Source organism: Bufo gargarizans, chromosome 3, assembly GCF_014858855.1.
Source record: "Bufo gargarizans isolate SCDJY-AF-19 chromosome 3, ASM1485885v1, whole genome shotgun sequence".
Lineage (NCBI taxonomy): Eukaryota > Metazoa > Chordata > Amphibia > Anura > Bufonidae > Bufo > Bufo gargarizans.
Genome location: NC_058082.1, coordinates 261,043,255 through 261,069,097, shown reverse-complemented (window position 1 = coordinate 261,069,097; position 25,843 = coordinate 261,043,255). Strand labels below are relative to the sequence as shown.

Below are 25,843 nucleotides of genomic sequence, written 5' to 3'. Positions count from 1 at the left end.
TATTTGTCACCTTACATCACAAAAAGTGCAACAGCAAGCGATCAAAAAGGCGTATGACCCCCAAAATAGTACCAATCAAACCGTCACCTCGTCCCGCAAAAAATGATACCCTATTTAAGACAATCGCCCAAAAAATAAAAAAGCTATGGCTCTCAGACTATAGAGACACTAAAACATCATTTTTTGGGTTTCAAAAATGCTATTATCGTGTAAAACTTAAATAAATAAGAAAAAGTATACATATTAGGTATTGCCACGTCCGTAACGATCTTCTCTATAAAACTATCACATGACCTAACTCCTCAGATGAACGCTGTAAAAATAAATAAATGAAAACTGTTCCAAAACTGCCAATTTTTGGGTCACCTTGCCACATAAAGTGTAATAATGAATGATCAAAAAATCCTATGTACCCAAAAATGGTACCAATAAAAACCTCAACACTTTCTGCAAAAAACGAGCCCCTGCACAAGACGATCGGCACAAAAATAAAAAACATATGGCGTTCAGAAAACCAATCCAGCACAATTTACCTTCCAAAAACCATATGGCATTCCTTTCCTTCTGCGCCTGCCGTGTGCCCGTACAGCAGTTTACGACCACATGTGGGGTGTTTATGTAAACCGCGGAATCAGGGTAATAAATTATGAGTTTTGTTTGGCTGTTAACTCTCAATGTGTTAAAGAAAAAAAATATATAAAATGGAAAATCTGCCAAAAATGTGAAATTTTGAAATTTCATCTCCATTTTCCTTTAATTCTTGTGGAACGCCTAAAGGGTTAACAAAGTTTTTAAAATCAGTTTTGAGTAACTTTAGGGGTGTAGTTTCTACAATGGGGTCATTTATGGGGGTTTCCACTATGTAAGCCCCACAAAGTGACTTCAGACCTGAACTGGTCCTTTAAAAAGTGGGTTTTGGAAATTTTCATAAAAATTATAAGAATTGCTTCTAAACTTCTAAGCCTTCTAACGTCCTAAAAAAATAAAATGACATTTCCAAAATGATGCCAACATAAAATAGACATATGGGGAATGTTAAGTAATAAATATTTTATTAGGTATCACTTTCTGTTTTAGAAGCAGAGAAATTGAAATTTGGAAAATTTTGAATTTTTCCACATTTTTGGTAAATTTGGGATTTTTTCCTAAATAAAGGTGAAATTTATTGACTCAAATATATGACTATCATGAAGTACAATGTGTCACGAGAAAACAATCTCAGAATGGCCTGGATAAGTAAAAGTGTTCCAAAGCTATTACCACATAAAGTGACGCATGTCAGATTTGAAAATTTTGACCTGGACATTGGGGCATCAATGACCCTTGGTCATGAAAGGGTTAAAGTTGTCATGAAATTGCTGCACATATTCTAAAGTAAAGGAGGCTTTATAATAAGGGGAGTCGTGGGATCTGCTTTATCTGTAATTTTTCCATGCCTCTCTGCCAGATGTCTCTATAAAGTATTTGTTTTTATGCATAGTATGATTTTGCCTGCAGGTACTATGTATGGGAACACACTCTGTATATATAGATAATGCCAAAGAGCCCCATGATGTGATTATATTAAAGCACTTCACTGAGAAAAATAAAGCTGCGATTGTTGACATCAAAACAAGAAAACGCAAAACCGGTAAGTATGGTATAACACATGATAATGACCGCTGTGTGTCACCTAGTTTTTGCGCTATTGTTCCTTATTTTCCCCCAAAGAGGTCATCTGACTTCCATTAGAAAGACATTTATTCAGTCGGATGGAAGATAATGAAGATACACGTTCCTAAAGCAATAAACTCACTGTCTTAGAGAAACGTTAAAAAGAAAACAAACATTTTTATGCTATATAATTGTTAAAAGCAAGGGGATCCGCCCCCAGAGCTGTCTAAGGGCTTGATTTTTGCGAGACGACTTGTAGTTTTCATTGCTATCTTTTTGGGGTACATAACACTTTTTTATAGCTTTTTATTTTGTTTCTTGTGGTGACAACTAAGCAAAAAAGCTAATCTGTCATTTGTTTATAGTTTCTTTTTGTTTGTTTTTTAACATCATTTACCGTACAGAATAAATTGCATAATTATTGTTTAGTATGGATCGTTCTGTATTTGGCAATACCAAATATGTGGAGATCTTATTTTTGCAATTTTTTCCATTGAAAAGCTTTTTTTCAATGGAAAAAGTGTATTTTTAACTTGGAATTTTTTCCTTTTTTTTTTAAACCATTTTAATAGGCACTTTTCTGAAATACATTGCACTATTCCTATAGTGCCATGCATTTTAATGTCATTGCTATACTGATATTCACCAGCAGACTGAGCCAGAGAGGCACAGCCTGCTGGGAAATGCTGGAGGCAGACCTGAGGCATTCTCTAGGTCCCAGCCTCCCTGCACTGACGTCAGCATGCTGCAATCTCATTTGCAGTGTGCCGATGGGGTAAAGAGGGAGTCCACTCCCTCTGTAACCGCTTAAATGTGGCGTGAGGGGTTAAACAGCCCAGATCAGCACTCCTGAATTGTGACTAAAATGTGTCTAAATAGTGGCACACTTAGTTGCAGTGCGATTAGGTTTGTCACATCAAGAAGCCAGACGCCATATCTTGCTGGCACCTTCGCTTTTAACAATTATATGGAATAAAGTTATTCTCTAAGGCTCTGAGTTTAGAAAGAAATTTACCTTAATAAAGAGTAATAATGTCTGTACAGCGCTGTGGAATATGTCAGCACTATGTAAATAAAATAAATACAAAAATGATTTGCTATTTTTACTGTTGGGTTCTTCTATTGAGATTTTACTTGCAATAATAGACCCAATGAGGCAGCTACAAGATTTAACCCATATGGAGATTCAAGCTTTTAAATTTGGAGAGCGTTTTATATTTTTCCATTACTAAGAGTTAAGGTAAAACTGTGGTGTACTCAGTGGGGCAGATTTATTAAAACTGTCATAAACTTTCTTACTTGCCCGTAGCAACCAATCACAGTCCACCTTTCATTTTTCAGAGCTCCTTTAGGAAATGAAAGGTGGAATCTGAGCCAGTTTTCCTTAATGACAGTTTAATAAATCTCTCCTGTAGTCAAAACCTCTTTAGTAAAAAACACTATTAGGGGGGAGGGGAGGGGTATTTGTGTATCATTGGATTTAGATTATGGGTTAAGTAGATGAGTGTTGGGACATCTGTCTGATCCTGAACATTACATCAGTCAATGTTTTCCTATAATTAAGTCTTGTTATAGTATAAAGTTTTACTCAGATTAAGGAAAAATCTATAATTTGGTTAAAAATAAACTTTGTTAGATGTGGGGGGGCTTATTAAAAACTGATTATCCCAGTCTCATTCTGCAGTAAGATGAAATAAATGAATTGCCATCTGGGTGTGTCCCCAACATAGTCTGAACTTGCAGTGCTGATTGAACAGTGTGAGTGCGTGTAGTGACACCCCGTTGGCAATTTGTTCATAAATGTGTAGTAGGAATAGCAGAGGAACAGGGCAACATAGAAAAAGTATCCTGTCAAATTTTTAGATTATGTGAAATACAAATATTTGCTAAAACAGACATGCCAGGAGTAGTGATACCCTGAAGAGGGCAGATATGTGTTTATTATACTTTTTATGCTTAATATTCAGTTTCCGAAGTATAGGTGTCCTCTTAGCTCACTAAAAGTGAACCTATGCATTAAAATGGTTTCCAGGAGTAAAATATTGATGACCTATCCTCCGCATAGGTAAAGTATATGACCGGTGGGGTCTAACTTCTGGCACAACTCTACTATTCAGCTGTTTGAAGAGGTAGCGCTGCTCCTTGGCCGATGACGTCACTTTTATGAGCCACATAGCCTAGGCACATCTCGGTTCCATACCAAGCACAGCCGCTTTACAATGTACCGTGCTTTGCTTGGTGAGCCACGAGACCACGGTGCCACCCACATCGCTGAGGCTTTTTCAAACAGCTGATCTCTGGTGGTGCTGGGTTTCAGAAACCCACTGTTCAGATACTGAGGGTCTATCCTGAGGATAGGTCCTCAATATTTTACTTCCCAGAAAACCACTTTAAATTTACATAAAAAAGAGGAGAACTAATACTTACTAGCTGTTGTATCTCAAAGTCTTTACAATTACTGTCACTCTCTCATCCCAGTGAAAGATTATCAACTGGTACATAACACTGACTATGATGGGCAGTTTACCCAAAGAAATGTCAAGAAGTATCTTCAACACTTTGCCTCCATTTCCCGCCACCTCCTGCAGTTGAATCTGGACAACAGCTGTGTGGAGGCGGTGGAAGCTACATGGGTCCTGTCACTGGCTCTAAAGGGATTATATAAAACTCTTAAGGTAACCCTGAAGGATGCTGGTTCAACTTGTATATGTAAACCTGCCAAATGAGGATATTTCAAATGAGTGATAACACTTTACTGGATTTAGACTTTTTGAGATCTATAGGAGCTTTATTATACTCATACAAAGTAAAAATCGATCATTTGCCCTCTATTTTTTTCAAAGAAAAGCACGTAAAAATGAGAACTGGAATCTGGTTGGCTGCCATGGACACTTTCTCCTTAAATTGGAACTCCAGTTATAAACAATGTTCCATAAATCAATAGTACAAGCAGAGATATAAAAGAAACCTTAATATATCTGATTAGATAAAAAGTCTACTTTTCCCCACTAATCCGACAACGACTTTTTTTTTTTTTCCTGCACTGATCGTTTGCTGTTGGTCACCGATAAACTCTGTCCATACGAGACATATTTTAAGCTTCACTGAGGGGGTCTAGTTACAGCTAATGTCCATAGAAGTTTGTGGAGAGGGAAGGAGGGGCAGGAGCAGCTGCCGAGGAAGAAAGGCATAGAAAGACCCCGAAATGTTGCTGGATGCACAGCTACACTGTTCATTACTGCTGTAACATGTCCTCCATGCTGTTGATGCATGTGTGTGTGATAGGGGAGCAGAATATCTGTGTTCTTTTCGGTAAATATCATGTTTCTACCTTATTCGCCCCACAGACTTCTTTGGGGAGCATATGTAACCTGATCTCTCAGTGCTGAAAATCTGTCTTCATCTCTGCCTACTGTGTATGGTTTTATCAGTGAGTTCAGAGTGAATAAACAGTTCAGGAGGCAGGGGAAGGAAAAGCGGATTCTGAGTGTAGAAAGTGTATTATAGGTTATGAAAACATGCTAAGTTTATTGCCTTCACTTGTACTATTGATTTATGCAAAGTTGTTTATTGGTACATGGGTACTTTAAAGGGAAGGGAATAAACTGGTGACATGACTTCTTAAACTGTTTGCATAGATACATAGCTGTGGGTGACCTGATTAAAATGTTCTCTTTCTTTGGTTGATCTGAGGCTCCGTTCCAGAGTTATGATACTTTGCACCAATTGCCTAATTAGCATATTAAAACAATGAGGGCGTCACCATTGCTCTTGTTGCACCCAACCTCCACTCATTCCTGTGAACAGCCCCTCCCTCACTGCTCTGATTGACAGGGCCAGGCACTGGGAACACAGCCAATGAAGGATCTGGCCACAGAAATGAGTGGAGCATGGGTGCAAGAAGAGCAATGGTGACGCTCTCATAGCTCCAAATGCCTAATTTGCATATTAAGAAAAAGTATCATAACTCTGGAACAGAGCCTCAGATGAACAAAAGAAGAAAAGCAGCATTTTAAACAGTTGTACCACAACTATAGGGCTTTGCAAACAGTTTGATGTGGAGGTCGCTGGTGACAGATTCCCTTTAAACTCGCTTTGATTAATTTCTCCCATTGTATGATTAGCTACAAGAGTTTTTATTTTTTAATCCAACTGTTTTAATATTGTAATCCACAGCTAAACACTTTAAAGAGGACCTTTCATGGGTCCAAACATTGTAAACTAACTATCAGGATATTTAGTGCGGCGCCCAGGGATCTCACTGCACTTACTATTATTCCTGGGCGCCGCTCTGTTTGCCCGCTGTTGCCCCCAGTATATTCTCCCACTCTGTATGCCAATTGCTAGCATCGGAGCAATGGGGAGGAGACTACCCTTTTTCTCAATGGGTGTTCCTTCCAGGGAGAAGGTGAGTTTTGTTTGTTTGTTGTTGTTTTTTTTTTTCTCCCTAGCTGTGACGTTTTGCGCTTTGATTGGACAGCGCTACAGGGAGAAGGAATGCCTTTTGAGAAAAAGGCCTGTCTCCTCCCCATTGCTCCGATGCTAGCAATTAGCATACAGAGCTGGAGAATATACCGGGGTCCACAGCGGGCGAACGGATCGGCGCCCAGGAATAATAGTAAGTGCAGTGAGATCCCTGGGTGCCGCGCTACATATCCTGATAGTTCGTTTGCAATGTTTGGACCCATGAAAGGTCCTCTTTAATATACCATAGTGGTGGTGGTCGTAGTAGTTAATTATACTATATGATACATGATGATTTTCCTTTTGGGAAAAAAATGGATGTTTCATGACATCTGGTTTTATAAGTCTCCTTTAGGAGGTGTATGGAGTGTGTGGCCACATAAGGTAGCCAACAACCAAAAAGATTTCTGCAGTTCAAGCCCTTTTTATGTACTTCTGGAAAGCAAGCTCTAAGTACTCAATATTGGCTACTTTCCTCAAACGTCAGACAATAGGACATTCACCGGCAAGTGTTTAAAGAAACCCTGAAAATGGAGTGTAACCGGCCAGCAGTGTGTTACAGAACAGATTGATATACAGTTTTATAGTATAGTATATTCAGTATAAGTTGTGCTTAATTCATTTACATCCCTGCTCACTCTTGGCCTTAAAGTCAAGGATTCGGTCCTGTTAGTGACTGATGGCCTTCCCTCTATGACTGTGTACACAGAGATAGCTGTCAATCACTGATAGGACCGAATCCTTGACTTCAAAGCCCAGAATCAGCAGGAATGATAGGAGTTGTACTGAATATTTTCCCACAAAACTATAAATCTGCTCAGCTCCTCCTGCTCTATAATGTGCTGCCTGCAGCTCAGAGACCATGTTCAACTTGACAAGTTTGCTTTAAAATTATGAACTGACCTATATCATCATTAAACCGTATGTTGTGGAGATGCTGCGGAAGTAAAGGTGTAGCTTTTTGTCAGGGCAGCATGGCTTATAGAATTACCTAATCGCAATATATTCTGTCTGTAGTCACTTTTCATCTCATTATGGGCAATGAAAAATGACAATATAAAGGTGGCCTAAACTATATATTTTCCAGACAGAAATTCTGTCATTTTACTTTTTGAATACTTGTACTAACAGCTTAGTGTAAAATGTATTTGTTTTATGAACATCGCAGTATCGATATTCTTGTTTTTAAATTCTTAATTTCTGAGTTATTAAAAAAGTATCCAGTTTTTTTCATCCATGTGTTTACTCATGTTAACATTTTAAATTTGCAGAATCATAATTTTGAAGAAATTCAGTCTGCATTTATTCACTCTGGGCTATTAAAGATACTGGTGCGAAAATGTAGTAAAGGAACTGGTTTCAGTAAAACATGGCTTCTTCGTGATCTAGAGGTAATGCTTGTTCTGAATACTCACACAATACTTTGTTATATAATGTATATGGTGGGTCTAGATACATGTAAATAACCCCTGTAAGAGCTGCTTCATGAACTTTTCCCGTCGGCATACACTTCCTTCTGTGCAACGTCTTCTAAGATTGCCCCCACAAGCTAGAGAACCCCCTATTTATGACATCTTCTACAACGCCCTTTGTATAGCATTTGTCCACATAAGCTGCTCATACACTTGGTTGACAAACACTCATGGTTCTGCTTATCTCATAGGTAACCAAAAATGTGATGTGTTTGATACAGCACCCCAGTCTGACTCCAGTAGTTGTGGCTAGGGATGAGTGAACTTCTGTTTTCAAGTTCGGGTTATCTATGAATTCCGTTATGGATTCCACTACCACGGGCCATAAGTTATGTTCGGTGGTAGCGGAATCCATAACGGAATTCTTAGCTATCCCGAACCTTGTACACTGAACTTGAAAACAGAAGTTCGCTTATCACTAGTTGTGGCACCGTCAGACTGGTCAGCTATCGTTTTATGTGTATTACTGGTATCACGGATTCCAGTTAGACTTAGTATTAAAGAGGACCAGTCTCCTCTCCTGATATGACTGTTTTAGTACCTACTTGCATTACCTATGTGATAAAAATTGTGGAGCATCTTTTTATATAACTCTACAAACGCTTCTGTTCAGATAATACAACCACATGCATCCGTTGAGAACGGATCCGTTTGTATTATCTGTAACATAGCCAAAACGGATCCGCCTTGAACACCATTGAAAGTCAAAGGGGGACTGATCCGTTTTCTATTGTGCCATATTCTGTCAGTGAAAACGGATCCGTCCCCATTGACTTACATTGTGTGTCAGAACGGATCCGTTTGCCTCCGGATCTTTATCCATTCAGAATACATTAGGGCAAAACTGATTCATTTTGGACTGCTTGTGAGAGCCCTGAAACGGATCTCGCAAATGGAAACCAAAACGCTAGTGTGAAAGTAGCCTTATTAAAACAGACAAGTCAGGAGAGTCAACGGTCCTTTTTAAAGAAGCATGCTACATAGAAAGTTCTTTATCACAATGCAGTTCAGCACTAAACAAAATAGTTTAGGCCAGGTATTACTATGGAGGTATCCTGGAAAAAAAAAATATTATTTTCTCCTTCGGACCCCACTAGTATATCTACTCTCTCACAGAAGCCTGATATGAGAGCAAATTGAAAACCTCAAAACCTTCAGATCACCATGAGAAAACACTATGTAGAGTCAGGATCTATCCATTGTCGGGCATGTGAGCTTTAGAGCCTGCAGAATTGTGACAGTGCCTGTGCACAGAATGGACTATAACAAAGAATCAGTATAAGTAATGTCATGCATCAGCAAAATTTTATATGTAAACTGTATTAAAAGGGTTTTCCGAGATTTAAATACTGATAACCTATCCTGAGGATAGGTCATCAGTATCTGGTGAGGGTTCGACACCCGGGACCCCCGCCAATTAGCTGTTTGAGAGGGCACCGGTGCTGCTGCCTTCTCGCAGCTTACCAAGCACGGCACCGTAGCTCTGATAGCGGCCGTTGTTGGTATTGTGCTCAACCCTACTCACTTCTGTGGGGCTAAGCTGCACCTAAGTCACGTGAATGATGAACTATTCAGAGGATAGTTCATCAGTACTTAAATCTCAGAAAACCCCTTTAAAGCTAACCTAGTGGAGGCGCTTTATGCATCTTTTTTTATGTGTGTGCAGATACTGTCTATATTGCTGTATACATCAAAGAAAGACACACATTTGGTGTCTGAAACAGAGCAGTCAGATTCTGAGAATCAGGCCCAAGACGAAGATTTCGAGTCTCCATCTGTTGATACAATGCAGCAGAAAACGAATCCGTTCGAAGATCTTGATGAAGCCACAAAAATATGTTTTCAGGTAAGAAAGTGAAAACCAAGAAGTAAAAAAAGTCACAAAAGTTCTTAATGGGAACTGGCATCAAATTTTCTCTGAAACAAACAGGGAGTATAAGGCCAGAAACACACGAGCAAGTTCAATGCGATAAACTCACCATGTGTCAGTGAGAGGTCCGTTGAATCTGAATAAAGAAATGAAGATTGCAGCACAAAACTATAAGAATATGTAAAAAAATAAAATATATTTCCAAATAAACCTAATTGTTACTTGCTCTTTATGGTTTTCTGAATTACATGAACTGTATGTACCACCTTTAGGTAATTCATGAGTCTCACAACATACCTTTACATATCCTCCGTGCCATGTATGAGATGGAAATGAAGAATATAGACTCCTTCCTTGAAAAAGTTCACAAAAGGTAATATATTTCAGGATTTTTCACTTATTCTTTTACTACCGCATACACTCATTGACAAAGTAAGGCTACTTTCACACTAGCGTTCGATCGGATCCGTTCTGAACGGATCCGATCATAATAATGCAGACGGAGGCTCCGTTCAGAACGGATCCGTCTGCATTATTTTAGCATATAAAAGCTAAGTGTGAAAATAACCTCGTACGGATCCGTCCAGACTTTCAATGTAAAGTCAATGGGGGACGGATCCGCCTGAAGATTGAGCCATATTGTGGCATCTTCAAACGGATCCGTCCCCATTGACTTACATTGTAAGTCTGGACGGATCCGTACGCCTCCGCACGGCCAGGCGGACACCCGAACGCTGCAAGCAGCGTTCAGCTGTCCGCCTGTCCGTGCGGAGGCGAGCGGAGCGGAGGCTGAACGCCGCCAGACTGATGCAGTCTGAGCGGATCCGCTCCATTCAGACTGCATCAGGGCTGGACGGCTGCGTTCGGGTCCGCTCGTGAGCCCCTTCAAACGGAGCTCACGAGCGGACACCCGAACGCTAGTGTGAAAGCAGCCTAATGCACTACAAAAGAGTTTTTGGAATTGAGTGAAGCTTTCTATGAGTGAATGTAATGATATATGTAAGTGATTACAATATTATAGTGAAAGGATAAGCTTATTGGGGAAAACTGTACAATGAAAGGAGGTTCTTTTACCCTGTTGGCCAGCTCTAGCTTGGATACAAGATGAGATACAGTTGGACAGGGAAGCATACAGGTTCCATAAGAAGAGAGTGAAGTATGAAGCTTCCAGCACTTAAGTATACAGTAAGGTAGCACACCTACTGTCTGTGCAGAACACTGCAGCCCCAGTCCTCTATCTTTCTAGTGCGTCACTTACCATTGAGAAAACGGGCAGAGGATGAGGGTTGTAGCGTTTTGCGCTGATAGTAAGTATACAGTAACATAGCACACTTACTGTCAGTGCAGAACACTGCAGCTCGCCTGGCTTTCCTATCTCTGCCCTCTTCCCTGTACTGAGTAACTAAGAGAGACATGTACAGATCTGCCAGGGGTTAGCACTGGGGACAGGTCACGTAGGAAGGGACACAACAGGGAGGCAGGGGCTGGGGCAGTGAGATAAGAGGTAGGCTGGAAGCCTGCCTCAGTATATACACACATATTCGTCTTCAGTGCTCAGTACAACACAGAAGATGGACTTTCCCAATAAAGTATATTACATAAATGTTTAACATTCCTTTCCCTATGCTGTATTAAAAATAAACCAAAAAGCTCAGATTTGTTTCCCTTTTTTTATTTTTTCTTTCTCAAAGATTTGATGGAAAAACTGTTGTTATTGATGAAAAAGTTAAGAAAATGGCACGGAAATGGCAGCCTCTGAAGTCTGAAAGATTACAGACGCAACTCTCTGTGATGGACACAGACATGATTATTCCACCATGTCTGGTATGTATATTGGTTTGGCTTTATTTTATACTGTACACATGACATGTTATAATTTAAAAATCAATAGTAATAACTCTCATGGGGTAAGATTTAGTGGAAATACTCAGTACACCCTGTTCACCATTATATTTCACTCTGTACATATGTCTTTAGATCTTAGATTTTTCTAAATTGCGGTCCCCAATGCACAGAACAGCCCCACAAGGGCCGTGTGCATGAGGCCTTAACAGTGCTTTCAACAAACTTTGGATAAATCAATTGCACAAGGATATATATCAGAAACCTTGTATTATATCTTATTAGAGAAAAATGCTTCTTTCCTCCATCCTATACTGATCATTCACACTTAATTTACAGCTGAAGTCTGTCTTAGGCCTCATGTTTACGACCGTTGTTGTGGTCCAAATCCGAGCCGCAGTTTTTGCAGCTCGGGTGCGGACCCATTCACTTCAATGGGGCTGCAAAACAAAGTGTCCTATTCTTGTCCATTTTACGGACAAGAATAGGCATTTTTACAATGGGCCGCATGTTCCATTCCGCAAATTGCGGAAGGCACACGGGCGGCTTCCGTGTTTTGCGGACCGCAAATAACGGAACGGTCGTGTGCATGAGGCCTTAACAGGAGAGAAGCACGATCAGCTCACTGAGAGATCAGGTTACCTATTGAAATCTATGGAAAAGGAGTCTGCCGCTGTAAGGGCTACAAAGGAACATACACACACACAGAAGCTTCCGCAGCATGTAGTGTTTGTTCTATCTCACCCCGGTTCGCAGCTATATTACTAGATCTGACTTTATAATGCCTTTCATGTTGCTTCTGATTCTAAATAGGAGCAACAGAGAGATAGGCGAGCAGGATCTCCTCTTCTCTGAATGCAGTGTAGGGGAAACCTAATAACAGCTAGTCTCCACCCGTCAGCTGAAGGAAAACTGACAATTGAAGGTGGATTGTGGAGGTGAAAATTGGTGAAAAATGCAGGATACATGCAATGGCCAGATTAGGATTATTCCTGATGTACACACATGAGAGCTTATTCAGGAAAAGTCACCGGAAATGGCTGGTACACTTTCACTAAAGTAATGCTGATTAGATTTCTTGTATCTAGAAACGGTGTGTAAAAAGCTTTTCTTCCCACATCTGCAATTTTAAAAAACCTACACATTTCTGGAATGAGAAACAGTACGGCTCTTGTAAAGCCTGAAACTATCTATTTTTCAGCTCAAACCTATGCAGTGTGAAAAAGCCACAGAGGAGACCAACCCAGTCACTCAAAAACTTATTCTAACCAGTGAAAGTGAACTTCAGCTCAGGTATTCCAAGCAACGGCGCACCAAGAGCTCCATTCTTCTCCAGAAGGAGCTGGACTCGCACAGCAAAATAGCAGTGCGGGATTACTTGTACCATGTGAACGAGGCTACAACTGTGATATACGCTCGCCATGTTCTGGCATCCCTGCTGGCGGAATGGCCCGATGGTGTTCCCTTGAATGAAGACATCCTGGAGCTAAGTGGTCCTGCACATATCACCTATATCTTAAACATGCTGATGCACCTAGAAGAAAAGCAGCTGTGGGAGAAGGTAATACAAGTCGCCAAACATCTTGTAGTTATGCTGTAGACCTGGACATCATGATGAACATGAAAGCTGATTAGCAGTACATGCACATTTTTCTTTAATTATCCCTGTCCCATTTAGAAAGGGAAAACTGTGCTCTGACTGTTTTTTGGTTAGTATGATTAGGGTCCATTCACACGTCCGCCGGCACTTAATAGAAAATGCCTATTCTTGTCCGCTGGAGCCGCGGACCAGAAGATCGGCGGCGCGCTCCGGAAATGCCGATGCGGACAGCACACTGTCCACATCCATTCCGTTCTTATAGAGAATGAATGGGTCTGCCTCCGTTCCGCACAATTGCGGAACGGATGCGGGCGTGTGAATGGAGCCTTACTGTGATTTATGTCTGTACGTAAGCCCCTGAATATTCATCGGTCATAAAGTTAATGGAAATGCCATATTCGGGGATTCTGCCCTGAGGAGAACTTTTAGTTTTCTTTGACTCCACCCTATACTTATCGAGGATCTAGCCGATCGTCTGACCTGTCACTTCTAGTAAATACCTGTATTCTTCTTGAAAAAAAAAAATGCTGGAGCACCATTTCTTCAGACTGCATTGTGCTGTTCGCCTGTTAATATTTCTGGAAATGTATGCATATATTAATAATTGGCTGTTCAGTCCCCTTGTCAATACGTGCATGTGGTGTGTCCAATCAGTGCTGCCGGTGTCAGACTGTGTAAAGACTCGCCCTGTTGACAGCAGTAACAGTATATATATATATATATATATATATATATATACAGACGTGGACAAAATTGTTGGTACCCTTTGGTCAATGAAAGAAAAAGTCACAATGGTCACAGAAATAACTTTAATCTGACAAAAGTAATAATAAATTAAAATTCTATAAATGTTAACCAATGAAAGTCAGACATTGTTTTTCAACCATGCTTCAACAGAATTATGTAAAAAAATAAACTCATGAAACAGGCATGGACAAAAATGATGGTACCCCTAGAAAACACAGAACATAATGTGACCAAAGGGACATGTTAATTCAAGGTGTGTCCACTAATTAGCATCACAGGTGTCTACAACCTTGTAATCAGCCATTGGGCCTATATATATGGCTCCAGGTAATCACTGTGTTGTTTGGTGATATGGTGTGTACCACACTCGACATGGACCAGAGGAAGCAAAGGAAAGAGCTGTCTCAAGAGATCAGAAAGAAAATTATAGACAAGCATGTTAAAGGTAAAGGCTATAAGACCATCTCCAAGCAACTAGATGTTCCTGTGAGTACAGTTGCACATATTATTCATAAGTTTAAGATCCATGGGACTGTAGCCAACCTCCCTGGACGTGGCCGCAGGAGGAAAATTGATGACAAATCTAAGAGACGGATAATCCGAATGGTAACAAAAGAGCCTAGAAAGACTTCTAAAGAGATTCAAGGTGAACTTCATGCTCAAGGAACATCAGTGTCAGATCGCACCATCCGTCGTTGTTTGAGCCAAAGTGGACTACATGGGAGACGACCAAGGAGGACACCATTGTTGAAAACGAATCATAAAAAAGCAAGACTGGAATATGCCAAACTACATGTTGACAAGCCACAAAGCTTCTGGGAGAATGTCCTGTGGACAGATGAGACAAAAATCGAAGTTTTTGCCAAGGCACATCAGCTGTATGTTCACAGACGAAAAAATGAAGCATATCAAGAAAAGAACACTGTCCCTACTGTGAAACATGGAGGAGGCTCTGTTATGTTCTGGGGCTGCTTTGCTGCGTCTGGCACAGGGTGTCTTGAATCTGTGCAGGGTACAATGAAATCTCAAGACTATCAAGGAATTCTAGAGAGAAATGTACTAGCCAGTGTCAGAAAGCTTGGTCTCAGTCGCAGGTCATGGGTCTTGCAACAGGACAATGACCCAAAACACACCGCTAAAAACACCCAAGAATGGCTAAGAGGAAAAAATTTGACTATTCTAAAGTGGCCTTCTATGAGCCCTGACCTCAATCCTATTGAGCATCTTTGGAAGGAGCTGAAACATGCAGTCTGGAAAAGGCACCCTTCAAACCGGACACAACTGGAGCAGTTTGCTCATGAGGAGTGGGCCAAAATACCTGCTGAGAGGTGCAGATGTCTCATTGACAGTTACAGGAAGCGTTTGATTGCAGTGATTGCCTCAAAAGGTTGCGCAACAAAATATTAAGTTAGGGGTACCATCATTTTTGTCCATGCCTGTTTCATGAGTTTATTTTTTTACATAATTCTGTTGAAGCATGGTTGAAAAACAATGTCTGACTTTCATTGGTTAACATTTATAGAATTTTAATTTATTATTACTTTTGTCAGATTAAAGTTATTTCTGTGACCATTGTGACTTTTTCTTTCATTGACCAAAGGGTACCAACAATTTTGTCCACGTCTGTGTATATATATATATATATATATATATATATATATATATATATATATATATATAAATCTCCATTGAAGATTGATTTAGAGGACAGGGAACACTTTGGCAAGCATAAAACCCAAAACACAGATGTGAACAGGGCCCAAGTCACAACATTATATGAATGCTTTACTGTATGTTCACCTAGAACATCCGGTTTACCACTGTTGTCAGAAATCATCAGATGTATTCTTCAATGTGTTTTTACAGTTACAGTAATTAGTTATAGTTCAAATATCGTCCATATGCATTGCAGCATAGGTATTTTCTATACGGACTAAACCATCATCTGTGGCAGGCTTAATAATATTGTCTGTGTAAAGGAGACCAGACCTTTATCATAGAGCAAATAATTTCCAGCTTCTCTGTGATAATTAGGAAAGATATGGTGCATTTTATGTAATGGTAATATAAAGACGGGGTCTTTATTACTAGGCGTTCCATCGTCTTCTGACACATTATTATTATTATGCCATGATGCATTTAGTCTTTTGTTCTTCTCTTAGAATTTTTCCTAGAATTATGAGATAGGCCCCATACACCAAGAAACTTCTGCTCAAACACCCTCTTTATCCTTTTGATTCCTATTTTATCATTAAAAGTTTCATGTTAAGGCGTTAACAATATAATTCAAGCACTAGGTAGGTGTTACAAGCTTTACAGCACCGAAGAACTGCACATTCTTCAGAAATCTTTATATATTTTTTGCCTTCTGTTTGAAGCATTACTTTTCAAATAAAATCGTTAAAGGGGTATTCCCATCTCAGACAATGGGGGCTTATCGCTAGGATCCACACCTATACCGAGAACGAAGCGGGAAATGTGGTGGCCGGGGTCTGGCCACCGCCAATTGCTCTCCCCACAGAAGTGAATGGGAGCACACCGCTCTTCCGCGGCCACTGCTCCCATTTATTTCTATGGGGCCGATGGAAATAGCCGAGCCAGTGCTTGGCTATTTTCGGCAGCCCCATAGAAATGAAGGGAGGGCAGTTGCACATGCACAGTGTGCCCTCTACAACTTTCAGGGATTCGTTCTCAATGGGACCTGCACCTAGGGGCATATCCTAGCGATATTCCCCTATTGTCTGAGATGGGAATACCCCTTTAAAGGCTATGGACACCATTGGGGCAACAATTTTTTATGATTGCATACTACTTATTTGGGGCTTTATTTTCAATCGGTCTTTATTTTAAAAAAAAATCTGCAGTTTTTGTAATACATGCAGTTAAAAATCAGTCTATTTGCATACTGTCCCTCCTAAGTTCCATCAGCTGTTGGCTCATATGAAGCCTTAACTCTGATCTCCTGTGCTTATGAACACTCATTATAGCTAAACTCTTATCAAACTGATAAGAATATAACTTAAGGCCTCGTTCACACTGGCGCTGTCCGGATCCGGCGTGTACTCCACTTGCCGGAATTACACGCCGGATCCGGAAAAACGCAAGTGTACTGAAAGCATTTGAAGACGGATCCGTCTTCAAAATGCTTTGCTTTCAGTGTTACTATGGCAGCCAGGACGCTATTAAAGTCCTGGTTGCCATAGTAGTAGTGGGGAGCGGTATACCGTCCGTGCGGCTCCCGGGGTGCTCCAGAATGACGTCAGAGCGCCCCATGCGCATGGATCATGTGATCCATGCGATCACGTCATCCATGCGCTTGGGGCGCCCTGACGTCACTCTGGAGCACCCCGGGAGCCGCACGGATGGTAAGTATGCTGCTGCCCCGCTTCCCACTACACTTTACCATGGCTGCCAGGACTTTAGCGTCCCGGCAGCCATGGTAACCATTGAGAAAAAGCTAAACGTCGCATCCGGCAATGCGCCGAAACGACGTTTAGCTTAAGGCCGGATGCGGATCAATGCCTTTCAATGGGCATTCATTCCGGATCCGGCCTTGCGGCAAGTGTTCCGGATTTTTGGCCGGAGCAAAAAGCGCAGCATGCTGCGCTATTTGCTGCGGCCAAAAAACGTTCCGTTCCGGAATGGAAGACATCCTGATGCATCCTGAAGGACGGACTGTCCATTCAGAATGCATTAGGATAATCCTGATCAGTATTCTTCCGGCATAGAGCCCCGACGACGGAACTCTATGCCGGAAGAAAAGAACGCAGATGTGAAAGAGTCCTAAGATAGTACTTACCTCGCTCCCCGGCGATACTAGGGATGCTCGTTCGTGAGTACAATGCACTAATAAAAATAATTGCCCCCAAAGGTGTACATATCCTTTGAAGGGGTTATCTGACATGTAATAGTGAAATGTAACAGTAGGGCTGTCAGCTTAATAGGGTTGTAACTCCTGGAAATGAAAAATATATAATGTGATGGAAAAATTAATGAAGCCAGCAAATGGACAATCACTATACATTAGTAAGTGCCTTGTATTAACTTTCTCTACATGATAAATGCCATTATTTCATCTATTTGAAAGCATGATTTCATTTTCGTCTAGATCTTGCAGAAGGTTCTTGGCAGCTGCAATGAAAGTATGCTTGGCACAGTAGCACTTACAGCTTGTCAGTTCATGGAGGAGCCTGGAATCGCAGTGCAAGTCCGAGAATCCAAACACCCCTACAATAATAATACAAGTTTTGAGGTACAAAGCTAATCAATGTTTTTCTGTTTCTCAAGACTGTTTGTTTGTATCCTGTTTCCACCCGAATAATCTTTTCATATCTGTATATAACCTGTCACAAGATATTTTTTTGCCTTGACTTCACTCTTAAAGGGGTTGTGCAGTCATTTAAAATAATATACAGATAATTATGTTATCATAAACAATTCACTTACTAGTAATAGTGTTTCCCGTTTGGGCTCCAACTCCCCTTTCTGACCAGTGACTGTGACTACCTAGCGCACACTGATGCAGCATGATGTGCCGTCAGCCAATCACGTGACTTCCTCCACTCCGCTCTCATAGATGAACCTTGCTGCGCTTTAAATTTAGTTAGGTGACTGCTAGTTGGCTAGTCGGCAGATGGGATGTCTTGCCACATGAGGCACGCAGAGTTCAGTGTTACACTGCTATCAGCGTGTCTCAGGTGATTCTGTCTCGGTTTCTTGAGACACGTTGACAGCAGTGCTCAGTGAACGCTGTGGCTATGCTGCTGAAGCTAGCAGGCACTTGCTCTGAGCCACATCACGCTCTGTCTGAGCGGAGCAGGGTTTCTATGGTGTGACAGCCTTTCTGCCATTTGTGCACTGCGCTTAAGCTATCCATAACTTCAAAGGATGGGCATGCTCTGTCTAAGGGGCGAGGTTAAAGTTTAGGAAGTCTAACAGTTGGCAGACGGAATGTCATGCTGGATCAGTGAGTAAGAAAGGGGAGATGGAGCTCAAATTGGAAACATCTTTCTATTAGTATTATAATATAATTATGTCTGTTTCATACAAATGCACTACCCCTTTAAGGCTGATTGAGACTGTCTTTTTTTCCATCCATGAGCTATCTGAACTGGACCTGCATAGTACACAGACCCACTAGAGTAATTAGTGCAATTCAGACGTCATTTTGCACTGTTGGTACATTGAGCATGCACCGTTCTTGTCTTTTTCTTGTCTGAGACTCATTTATTCAAGTGAATGTGTCCAGAGAAGAAGACACCACATGGATGTCCATATGCAGCCATGTTTGTTGACTACATGCTCCATCTTTGCCCTCATTTGCGTACAATATTCATTCAACAATATTTTTTTTTTTAAATGCAACACCTGTTCACATTTAGTGGTGGTAGTAAAGAATTGTAAATTCACTCTGTGCAGGCGCTCCCCTCTGCTCTGAGTAACGGCCTCTAGTGTGTAATCCAAAGACCGCTACAGCTGTCACTCAGAGCAAAGCGAATGGCACGTGCCCAGCGCAGAATGCCTAGTGCGTGGAACATGACCGTCTCTGTAACTCATACATCCTTGGTGCCACGAAATTAAAACTTTGATTTCTTGGTCAGAAAACCTATATGACTATAACTCTAGGTATAATAGAAGGAAAAAAGACCGGCACTCGCGATGATGATGAATGTTGCGTTTATTCAGTCACATATTATAAGCATATAGTGACGCGTTTCAGCACAACACGTGCTTTCATCAGACTATACAATACACCCCTATCACATCCCTTTTATACACAGAGGAAAGGAGGAGTAACAGAAAAAAAGAAAGAAAAAAAAAAGGAAATGACATCATGATATATAGCTCCGCCCACTTCAGGGCTGACACAGGTATAATAATGAAAGGTGCAATAAACCAAACAGATCAATGTACATACATTGATGAAACAATGAAACGGGTAATAACAATTCAGGAATCAAGTCCGCTGAAAGAGACAAATAAAATATATGTTATTATAATATAAATTCTTATGATGGGAATAATATAATCAAGAGACTAGGTGAAACTAGAAATATTGTACTCGCGATTGAGCCCCCTTGGATCCAAAGTTTGTAACCGATGGATCCAATAGGCCTCACGCTTGAGAAGCAAACTATTCCTGTCGCCACCGCGACGAGGTAAAGATACACTCTCGATCACTTGAAACCGCAACTGCGATATCGCATGACGCTTCTCATGAAAATGATATGGAAGGGGTAACAACAAGTTCTCAGTACGGATGGTGGACTTATGTTTACTTAGTCTATCTTTAATGCGCATTGAGGTTTCCCCTACATAGACCAAACCGCACGGACATTTCAAAATATAAATGACATTTCTGCTGTCGCATGTGAACATGCCTTTAATAGGAATTTGTTCTCCAGAATGAGGGTGGGTGATGGTTGGACCTCTAATGACACTCGAACAGTTGTTACAATTTAAACAGGGAAATGTGTCCTGACGCGGAGTAGTCAGTGTGGTTTGTCTGACTATAGGTTTATTAGTGCCTATATCTGCTCTAATAATTTTATCGCGAATATTGTCCGCTCTTTTGAAACACATCATCGGAGAATTTTGAAATATCTCCATATGAGGATATGATCTGGACATGATGTGCCAATGCTTATTAATTATGCCCCTTATTCTCTGTGTCCAAGGATGGTACTTCACTATTAATGGAATACGTGGTGGTTTGGTAATCTTCTGTCCCTGCGGTTGATCTAACTTATTCTTTTGAGATTGTAATAAATGTAGGGGATAGCCTCTATTAAGGAACTTTTTAGTCATCTCTTGCAACCTAATTTCACAGGTATCAGGATCAGTCACGATCCTTTTAACCCTTTGGTACTGTGAAAAGTACCAAACGGTTAAAAGGATCGTGACTGATCCTGATACCTGTGAAATTAGGTTGCAAGAGATGACTAAAAAGTTCCTTAATAGAGGCTATCCCCTACATTAAACAAGATTACCAAACCACCACGTATTCCATTAATAGTGAAGTACCATCCTTGGACACAGAGAATAAGGGGCATAATTAATAAGCATTGGCACATCATGTCCAGATCATATCCTCATATGGAGATATTTCAAAATTCTCCGATGATGTGTTTCAAAAGAGCGGACAATATTCGCGATAAAATTATTAGAGCAGATATAGGCACTAATAAACCTATAGTCAGACAAACCACACTGACTACTCCGCGTCAGGACACATTTCCCTGTTTAAATTGTAACAACTGTTCGAGTGTCATTAGAGGTCCAACCATCACCCACCCTCATTCTGGAGAACAAATTCCTATTAAAGGCATGTTCACATGCGACAGCAGAAATGTCATTTATATTTTGAAATGTCCGTGTGGTTTGGTCTATGTAGGGGAAACCTCAATGCGCATTAAAGATAGACTAAGTAAACATAAGTCCACCATCCGTACTGAGAACTTGTTGTTACCCCTTCCATATCATTTTCATGAGAAGCGTCATGCGATATCGCAGTTGCGGTTTCAAGTGATCGAGAGTGTATCTTTACCTCGTCGCGGTGGCGACAGGAATAGTTTGCTTCTCAAGCGTGAGGCCTATTGGATCCATCTGTTACAAACTTTGGATCCAAGGGGGCTCAATCGCGAGTACAATATTTCTAGTTTCACCTAGTCTCTTGATTATATTATTCCCATCATAAGAATTTATATTATAATAACATATATTTTATTTGTCTCTTTCAGCGGACTTGATTCCTGAATTGTTATTACCCGTTTCATCAATGTATGTACATTGATCTGTTTGGTTTATTGCACCTTTCATTATTATACCTGTGTCAGCCCTGAAGTGGGCGGAGCTATATATCATGATGTCATTTCCTTCTTTTTTTTTTTTTTTTTTTCTGTTACTCCTCCTTTCCTCTGTGTATAAAAGGGATGTGATAGGGGTGTATTGTATAGTCTGATGAAACCACGTGTTGTGCTGAAACGCGTCACTATATGCTTATAATATGTGACTGAATAAACGCAACATTCATCATCATCGCGAGTGCCGGTCTTTTTTCCTTCTATTGCAAGTATTGGGATGTCTACCCACTGACTCGTGCACCGCGTCCATCCAGCAGTGCCGACCCTTCTCTATACAAGTATAACTCTAGGTATCTCTTCACTGCTTTCTCTCTCTCCTATATATAGCTATCAGCAGTTTAAAAAACTGCTGATGGCCTTCCTTTAAAGGAAATGTTCCTAGAACTACTTGTTGTTGATTGTGGTTACTCTACAAATTTTGAAGTGCAGGAAATTTTATGTAGTAAATGTCCATTCTTGTTCTTTAGGACAAAGTACACATCCCTGGTGCAATTTATCTATCAATCAAGTTTGACCCGTTGTGTAACACAGAAGAAGGTTGTGATGAATTGGTCATTTCAAGCTCCTCTGACTTTAAACAAGATCTGCACAGTTTTAGTGGGCCACCTAAAAGATGGACAGACTTTGAACTTCCTGGTGAGTATAGGTTTTATAAGGGTACGTTTACACACATCTGATTTGATGCAGAAATTTCTATGCCAGAAATTCAGCTCCATTCATCTGCAGTACGAAACTGATGCATATGTTGCAGAACCAACCCTATTTAGGTGCATGGAGCAGATTTGTCTGCAGCATATGTACCTGCAAGTCACACATCAAGTACTACTAGACAGACCTACTGACACATCCACTGCTACTTTGAGCACATGGGGGGACGTTTTCTAATCTAAATGCACCAGAATTTTGGCTTTATTTGCACCAACAAAACTGGCATATATATCCTTTGCACTACATCTATTATGTACTTTTAAAATTCTTTGTGGTTCGCTCCAAGAGGAGGGCATCAGTTTAGTAGGGCAGGGACATGGCTTAAGATGCACCAACGTGCTGAAATACTGTATATTCATATGTATTAAAGTGTCTCGTTGCAAAACATTTTATAGATCTGTGATCCTGTATGTTTTAGTTGTCATTATGGAGTCAAATTGTGACCATACTTACTCATCAAAGGAGTTGCTGTGTAAGAGTTTGAGGTGTGGTACAGAAGGAACATTCCCTTACATTTTCTTTACATGTTTTCTTACAGGAGATACCTTGTTCTATCGATTTACATCTGACATGAGCTGTACAGAATGGGGGTACAAGTTTTCAGTGGCCGCTGGACATAGAGGACGATTTCAGACAGGTTAGCACACTCCACATTTACTTGTGCTTCAGCTTTCTTACTTTTGGTGTACTGAAAGATATCAAGATTATTTTCCTGTACGGACTACGGTATTTAAGCAATTTCAATAAATTGTTAAAGCAGATCTGTCACTTAATAATAGTAATATTATAAGATATCCAAATGGGACATAATTTAGTGCAGTTGTTTTTCTTAAATCTCACCCAGCTTATTAGTCTTCAAAATGCGTTCAGTGTTACTATGGCACCCAGGACGCTATTAATGTCCTGGTTGCCATAGTAGGAGCGGGGGAGCGGTATACTTACAGTCCGTGTGGCTCCCGGGGCGCTCCAGAATGACGTCAGAGTGCCCCGTGCGCATGGATGCCGTGATCCATGCGCTTGGGGTGCCCTGACGTCACTCTGGAGCGCCCGGGGAGCCGCACGGACGGTAAGTATGCTGCTCCCCACTACACTTTACCATGGCTGCCAGGACTTTAGCATCCCGGCAGCCATGGTAACCACTCTAAAAAAGCTAAACGTCGGATCCGCCAATGCGCCGAAACGACGTTTAGCTTAAAGGGCTTCTGTCACCCCATTAAACCGTTTTTTTTTTTTTTTTCTTTACTAATAATCCCTACACTGCGATCTCATCATACATAAGCTAATTAATGATTTTCGTTCAGTAGAATTTGTTAAAAATCTATTTTTGAAATATGTAAATTACCTTGCTACCAGCAAGTAGGGCGGCTACTTGCTGGTAGCAGCCGCATCCTCCGATGGTAATGACGCCCCCTCTGCTTGTTGATTGACAGATCCCGTCTGCTGGCCCTTTCTCTGCTGGCCCTGCCTGTTTTGATTCAATATCTGGCGCCTGCGCCGCGGCCGTACCCCTCTTCAATCTGCGCAGGCGCACTGAGAGGCGGCCACTCGCTCGGCCGCTCCATCCTCAATGCGCCTGCGCCGATGACGTCACATCTACACCCGGCGCAGGCGCATTGAGGAGCGAGCGGCCAAGCGAGTGACCGCCTCTCAGTGCGCCTGCGCAGATTGAAGAGAGGTACGGCTGCGGCGCAGGCGCCAGATATTGAATCAAAACAGGCAGGGCCAGCAGAGAAAGGGCCAGCGGACGGGATCTGTCAATCAACAAGCAGAGGGGGCGTCATTACCATCGGAGGATGCGGCTGCTACCAGCAAGTAGCCGCCCTACTTGCTGGTAGCAAGGTAATTTACATATTTCAAAAATCGATTTTTAACAAATTCTACTGAACGAAAATCATTAATTAGCTTATGTATGATGAGATCGCAGTGTAGGGATTATTAGTAAAGAAAAAAAAAAAAAAAGGTTTAATGGGGTGACAGAAGCCCTTTAAGGCCGGATCCGGATCAATGCCTTTCAATGGGCATTAATTTTGGATCCGGCCTTGCGGCAAGTCTTCAGGATTTTTGGCCGGAGCAAAAAGCGCAGCATGCTGCAGTATTTTCTCTGGCCCAAAAACGTTCCGGTCCGGAACTGAAGACATCCTGATGCATCCTGAACGGATTTCTCTCCATTCAGAATGCATTAGAATAATCCTGATCAGGATTCTTCCTGCATAGAGCCCCGACGACGGAACTCTATGCCGGATCCGGACAACGCAAGTGTGAAAGGGCCCTTAGAAGACTTGTCAGCACTCTTTATTTTTAGTAAATGCTTGTATTTCTCAAAAAATAACACTTCCAGATCATCCTTTCTTGGAACTCTGTGTTGGGCCATTCATCTTTTATTCCCTTCGTAAATGTATGAATACATTGACAACTGAGTGTTACTAGATGTGGGGGAGAGGGCTGTTGCTACACACATTGACACTATCATTAGTGCTGACAGTGCCAGACTGTGTAGGGGGACACCCATCTGACTGGGGGAATGGTAACGCCCAGTTGTCAATTTATTCATATCCAAGGAGACTAAGCAGAGCTGCACAATGACTTCAAAGGGAAGATCTCCCTGCATTTTTGTTTTATTTCATAGATATGATCTTTGGATGGTTTAGTATCTTTATGTTGTGTCTTTTGTAGCTGCATGGCATGTGCTGCTTTGTAGCTGGACTCATAAGGCTCTGCATCATGTGTTCCAGGATTTGAAATTTTAAAACAGATGTTATCTGACCAAAGAGTTGTCCGACATCTTCCTCTGTCCAGTATCTGGGAGTGGCAGGTTGATGTGGCGTGCCGGCAGACTGGCCACCAGAGATTAAAAGCAATCCACTTACTATTAAAGATCTTACAGCTTAGTCGTGTGAGGTGAGAAGACTATCAAATGCATCATTTTCATTCAAAAGCCCTTACCCATTCTCATACGGTATTTAATATGTTAGACTGTATACATCTCCACTTTTATGCTGCAAAATTACTGCTTTTCTCCTTTACCACTGTACAGATATCGGTAACCTGCAGGGTGGGATGATGGGATCCAACTCCAGCCTGCACTGGAGGTGTTCCAGTACTATACCTAGTGCCAATGTGAAATCATTCTCTTACTTGGTGTTCTTCTTCATTTGTTTTACCCTGTTTAGAGATTGTGACCTCAGGCTGTTGAGGCCATTATGGGCAGTTTTCACATCCATGGAAAATGTAGCTTGTCAAGATGGCTTTAGCTCTGGTGTTCTTCTGCCACTGCATAGAGCTCTCACTGAACTGTTCTTCCTTGCAGAGAACTGTGCAAATGTAAGTATGTCCTAAATAAAACCAGGAGGGTAGTAAGACTTACTGTACATATTTGAACGTTTACATGCAGTTGCAAACTTGGGGATATAAAGCGTACACGAGGCAGCATTTTAAAGGGGTTTTCTGCGAGTTGAAGGCTTATCCTCAGGACTCTCAGCATTCCTGCCGATTACCTGTTTGAAGAGGCAGCGGCTACTGCAGTGAGTGCCAGGGCCTCTTTGTAGGCCAATGACATCACTTTCATCAATCATATAGCCTAATTGCAGCTCAATCCCATTCAAGTGATTTGGCCTAGGCTGCAGTA

At 41.2% G+C, this 25,843-nt stretch overlaps 1 protein-coding gene across 2 annotated transcripts in view; it reads left to right on the top strand.

Moving 5' to 3' along the window:
* Positions 1–25,843, top strand: part of ZZEF1 (zinc finger ZZ-type and EF-hand domain containing 1) — a 140,934-nt gene that overhangs the window by 108,219 nt on the left and 6,872 nt on the right. For both annotated transcript variants that reach the window (XM_044285185.1, XM_044285184.1), the window contains exons 42-53: positions 1,498–1,630; positions 4,132–4,328; positions 7,389–7,508; positions 9,256–9,435; positions 9,732–9,832; positions 11,151–11,283; positions 12,503–12,862; positions 17,757–17,900; positions 21,978–22,146; positions 22,757–22,855; positions 24,951–25,116; positions 25,389–25,539. In XM_044285185.1, coding sequence (XP_044141120.1) covers positions 1,498–1,630; positions 4,132–4,328; positions 7,389–7,508; positions 9,256–9,435; positions 9,732–9,832; positions 11,151–11,283; positions 12,503–12,862; positions 17,757–17,900; positions 21,978–22,146; positions 22,757–22,855; positions 24,951–25,116; positions 25,389–25,539 — 1,953 coding nt within the window. The remainder of the gene's footprint in view (positions 1–1,497; positions 1,631–4,131; positions 4,329–7,388; positions 7,509–9,255; positions 9,436–9,731; positions 9,833–11,150; positions 11,284–12,502; positions 12,863–17,756; positions 17,901–21,977; positions 22,147–22,756; positions 22,856–24,950; positions 25,117–25,388; positions 25,540–25,843) is intronic.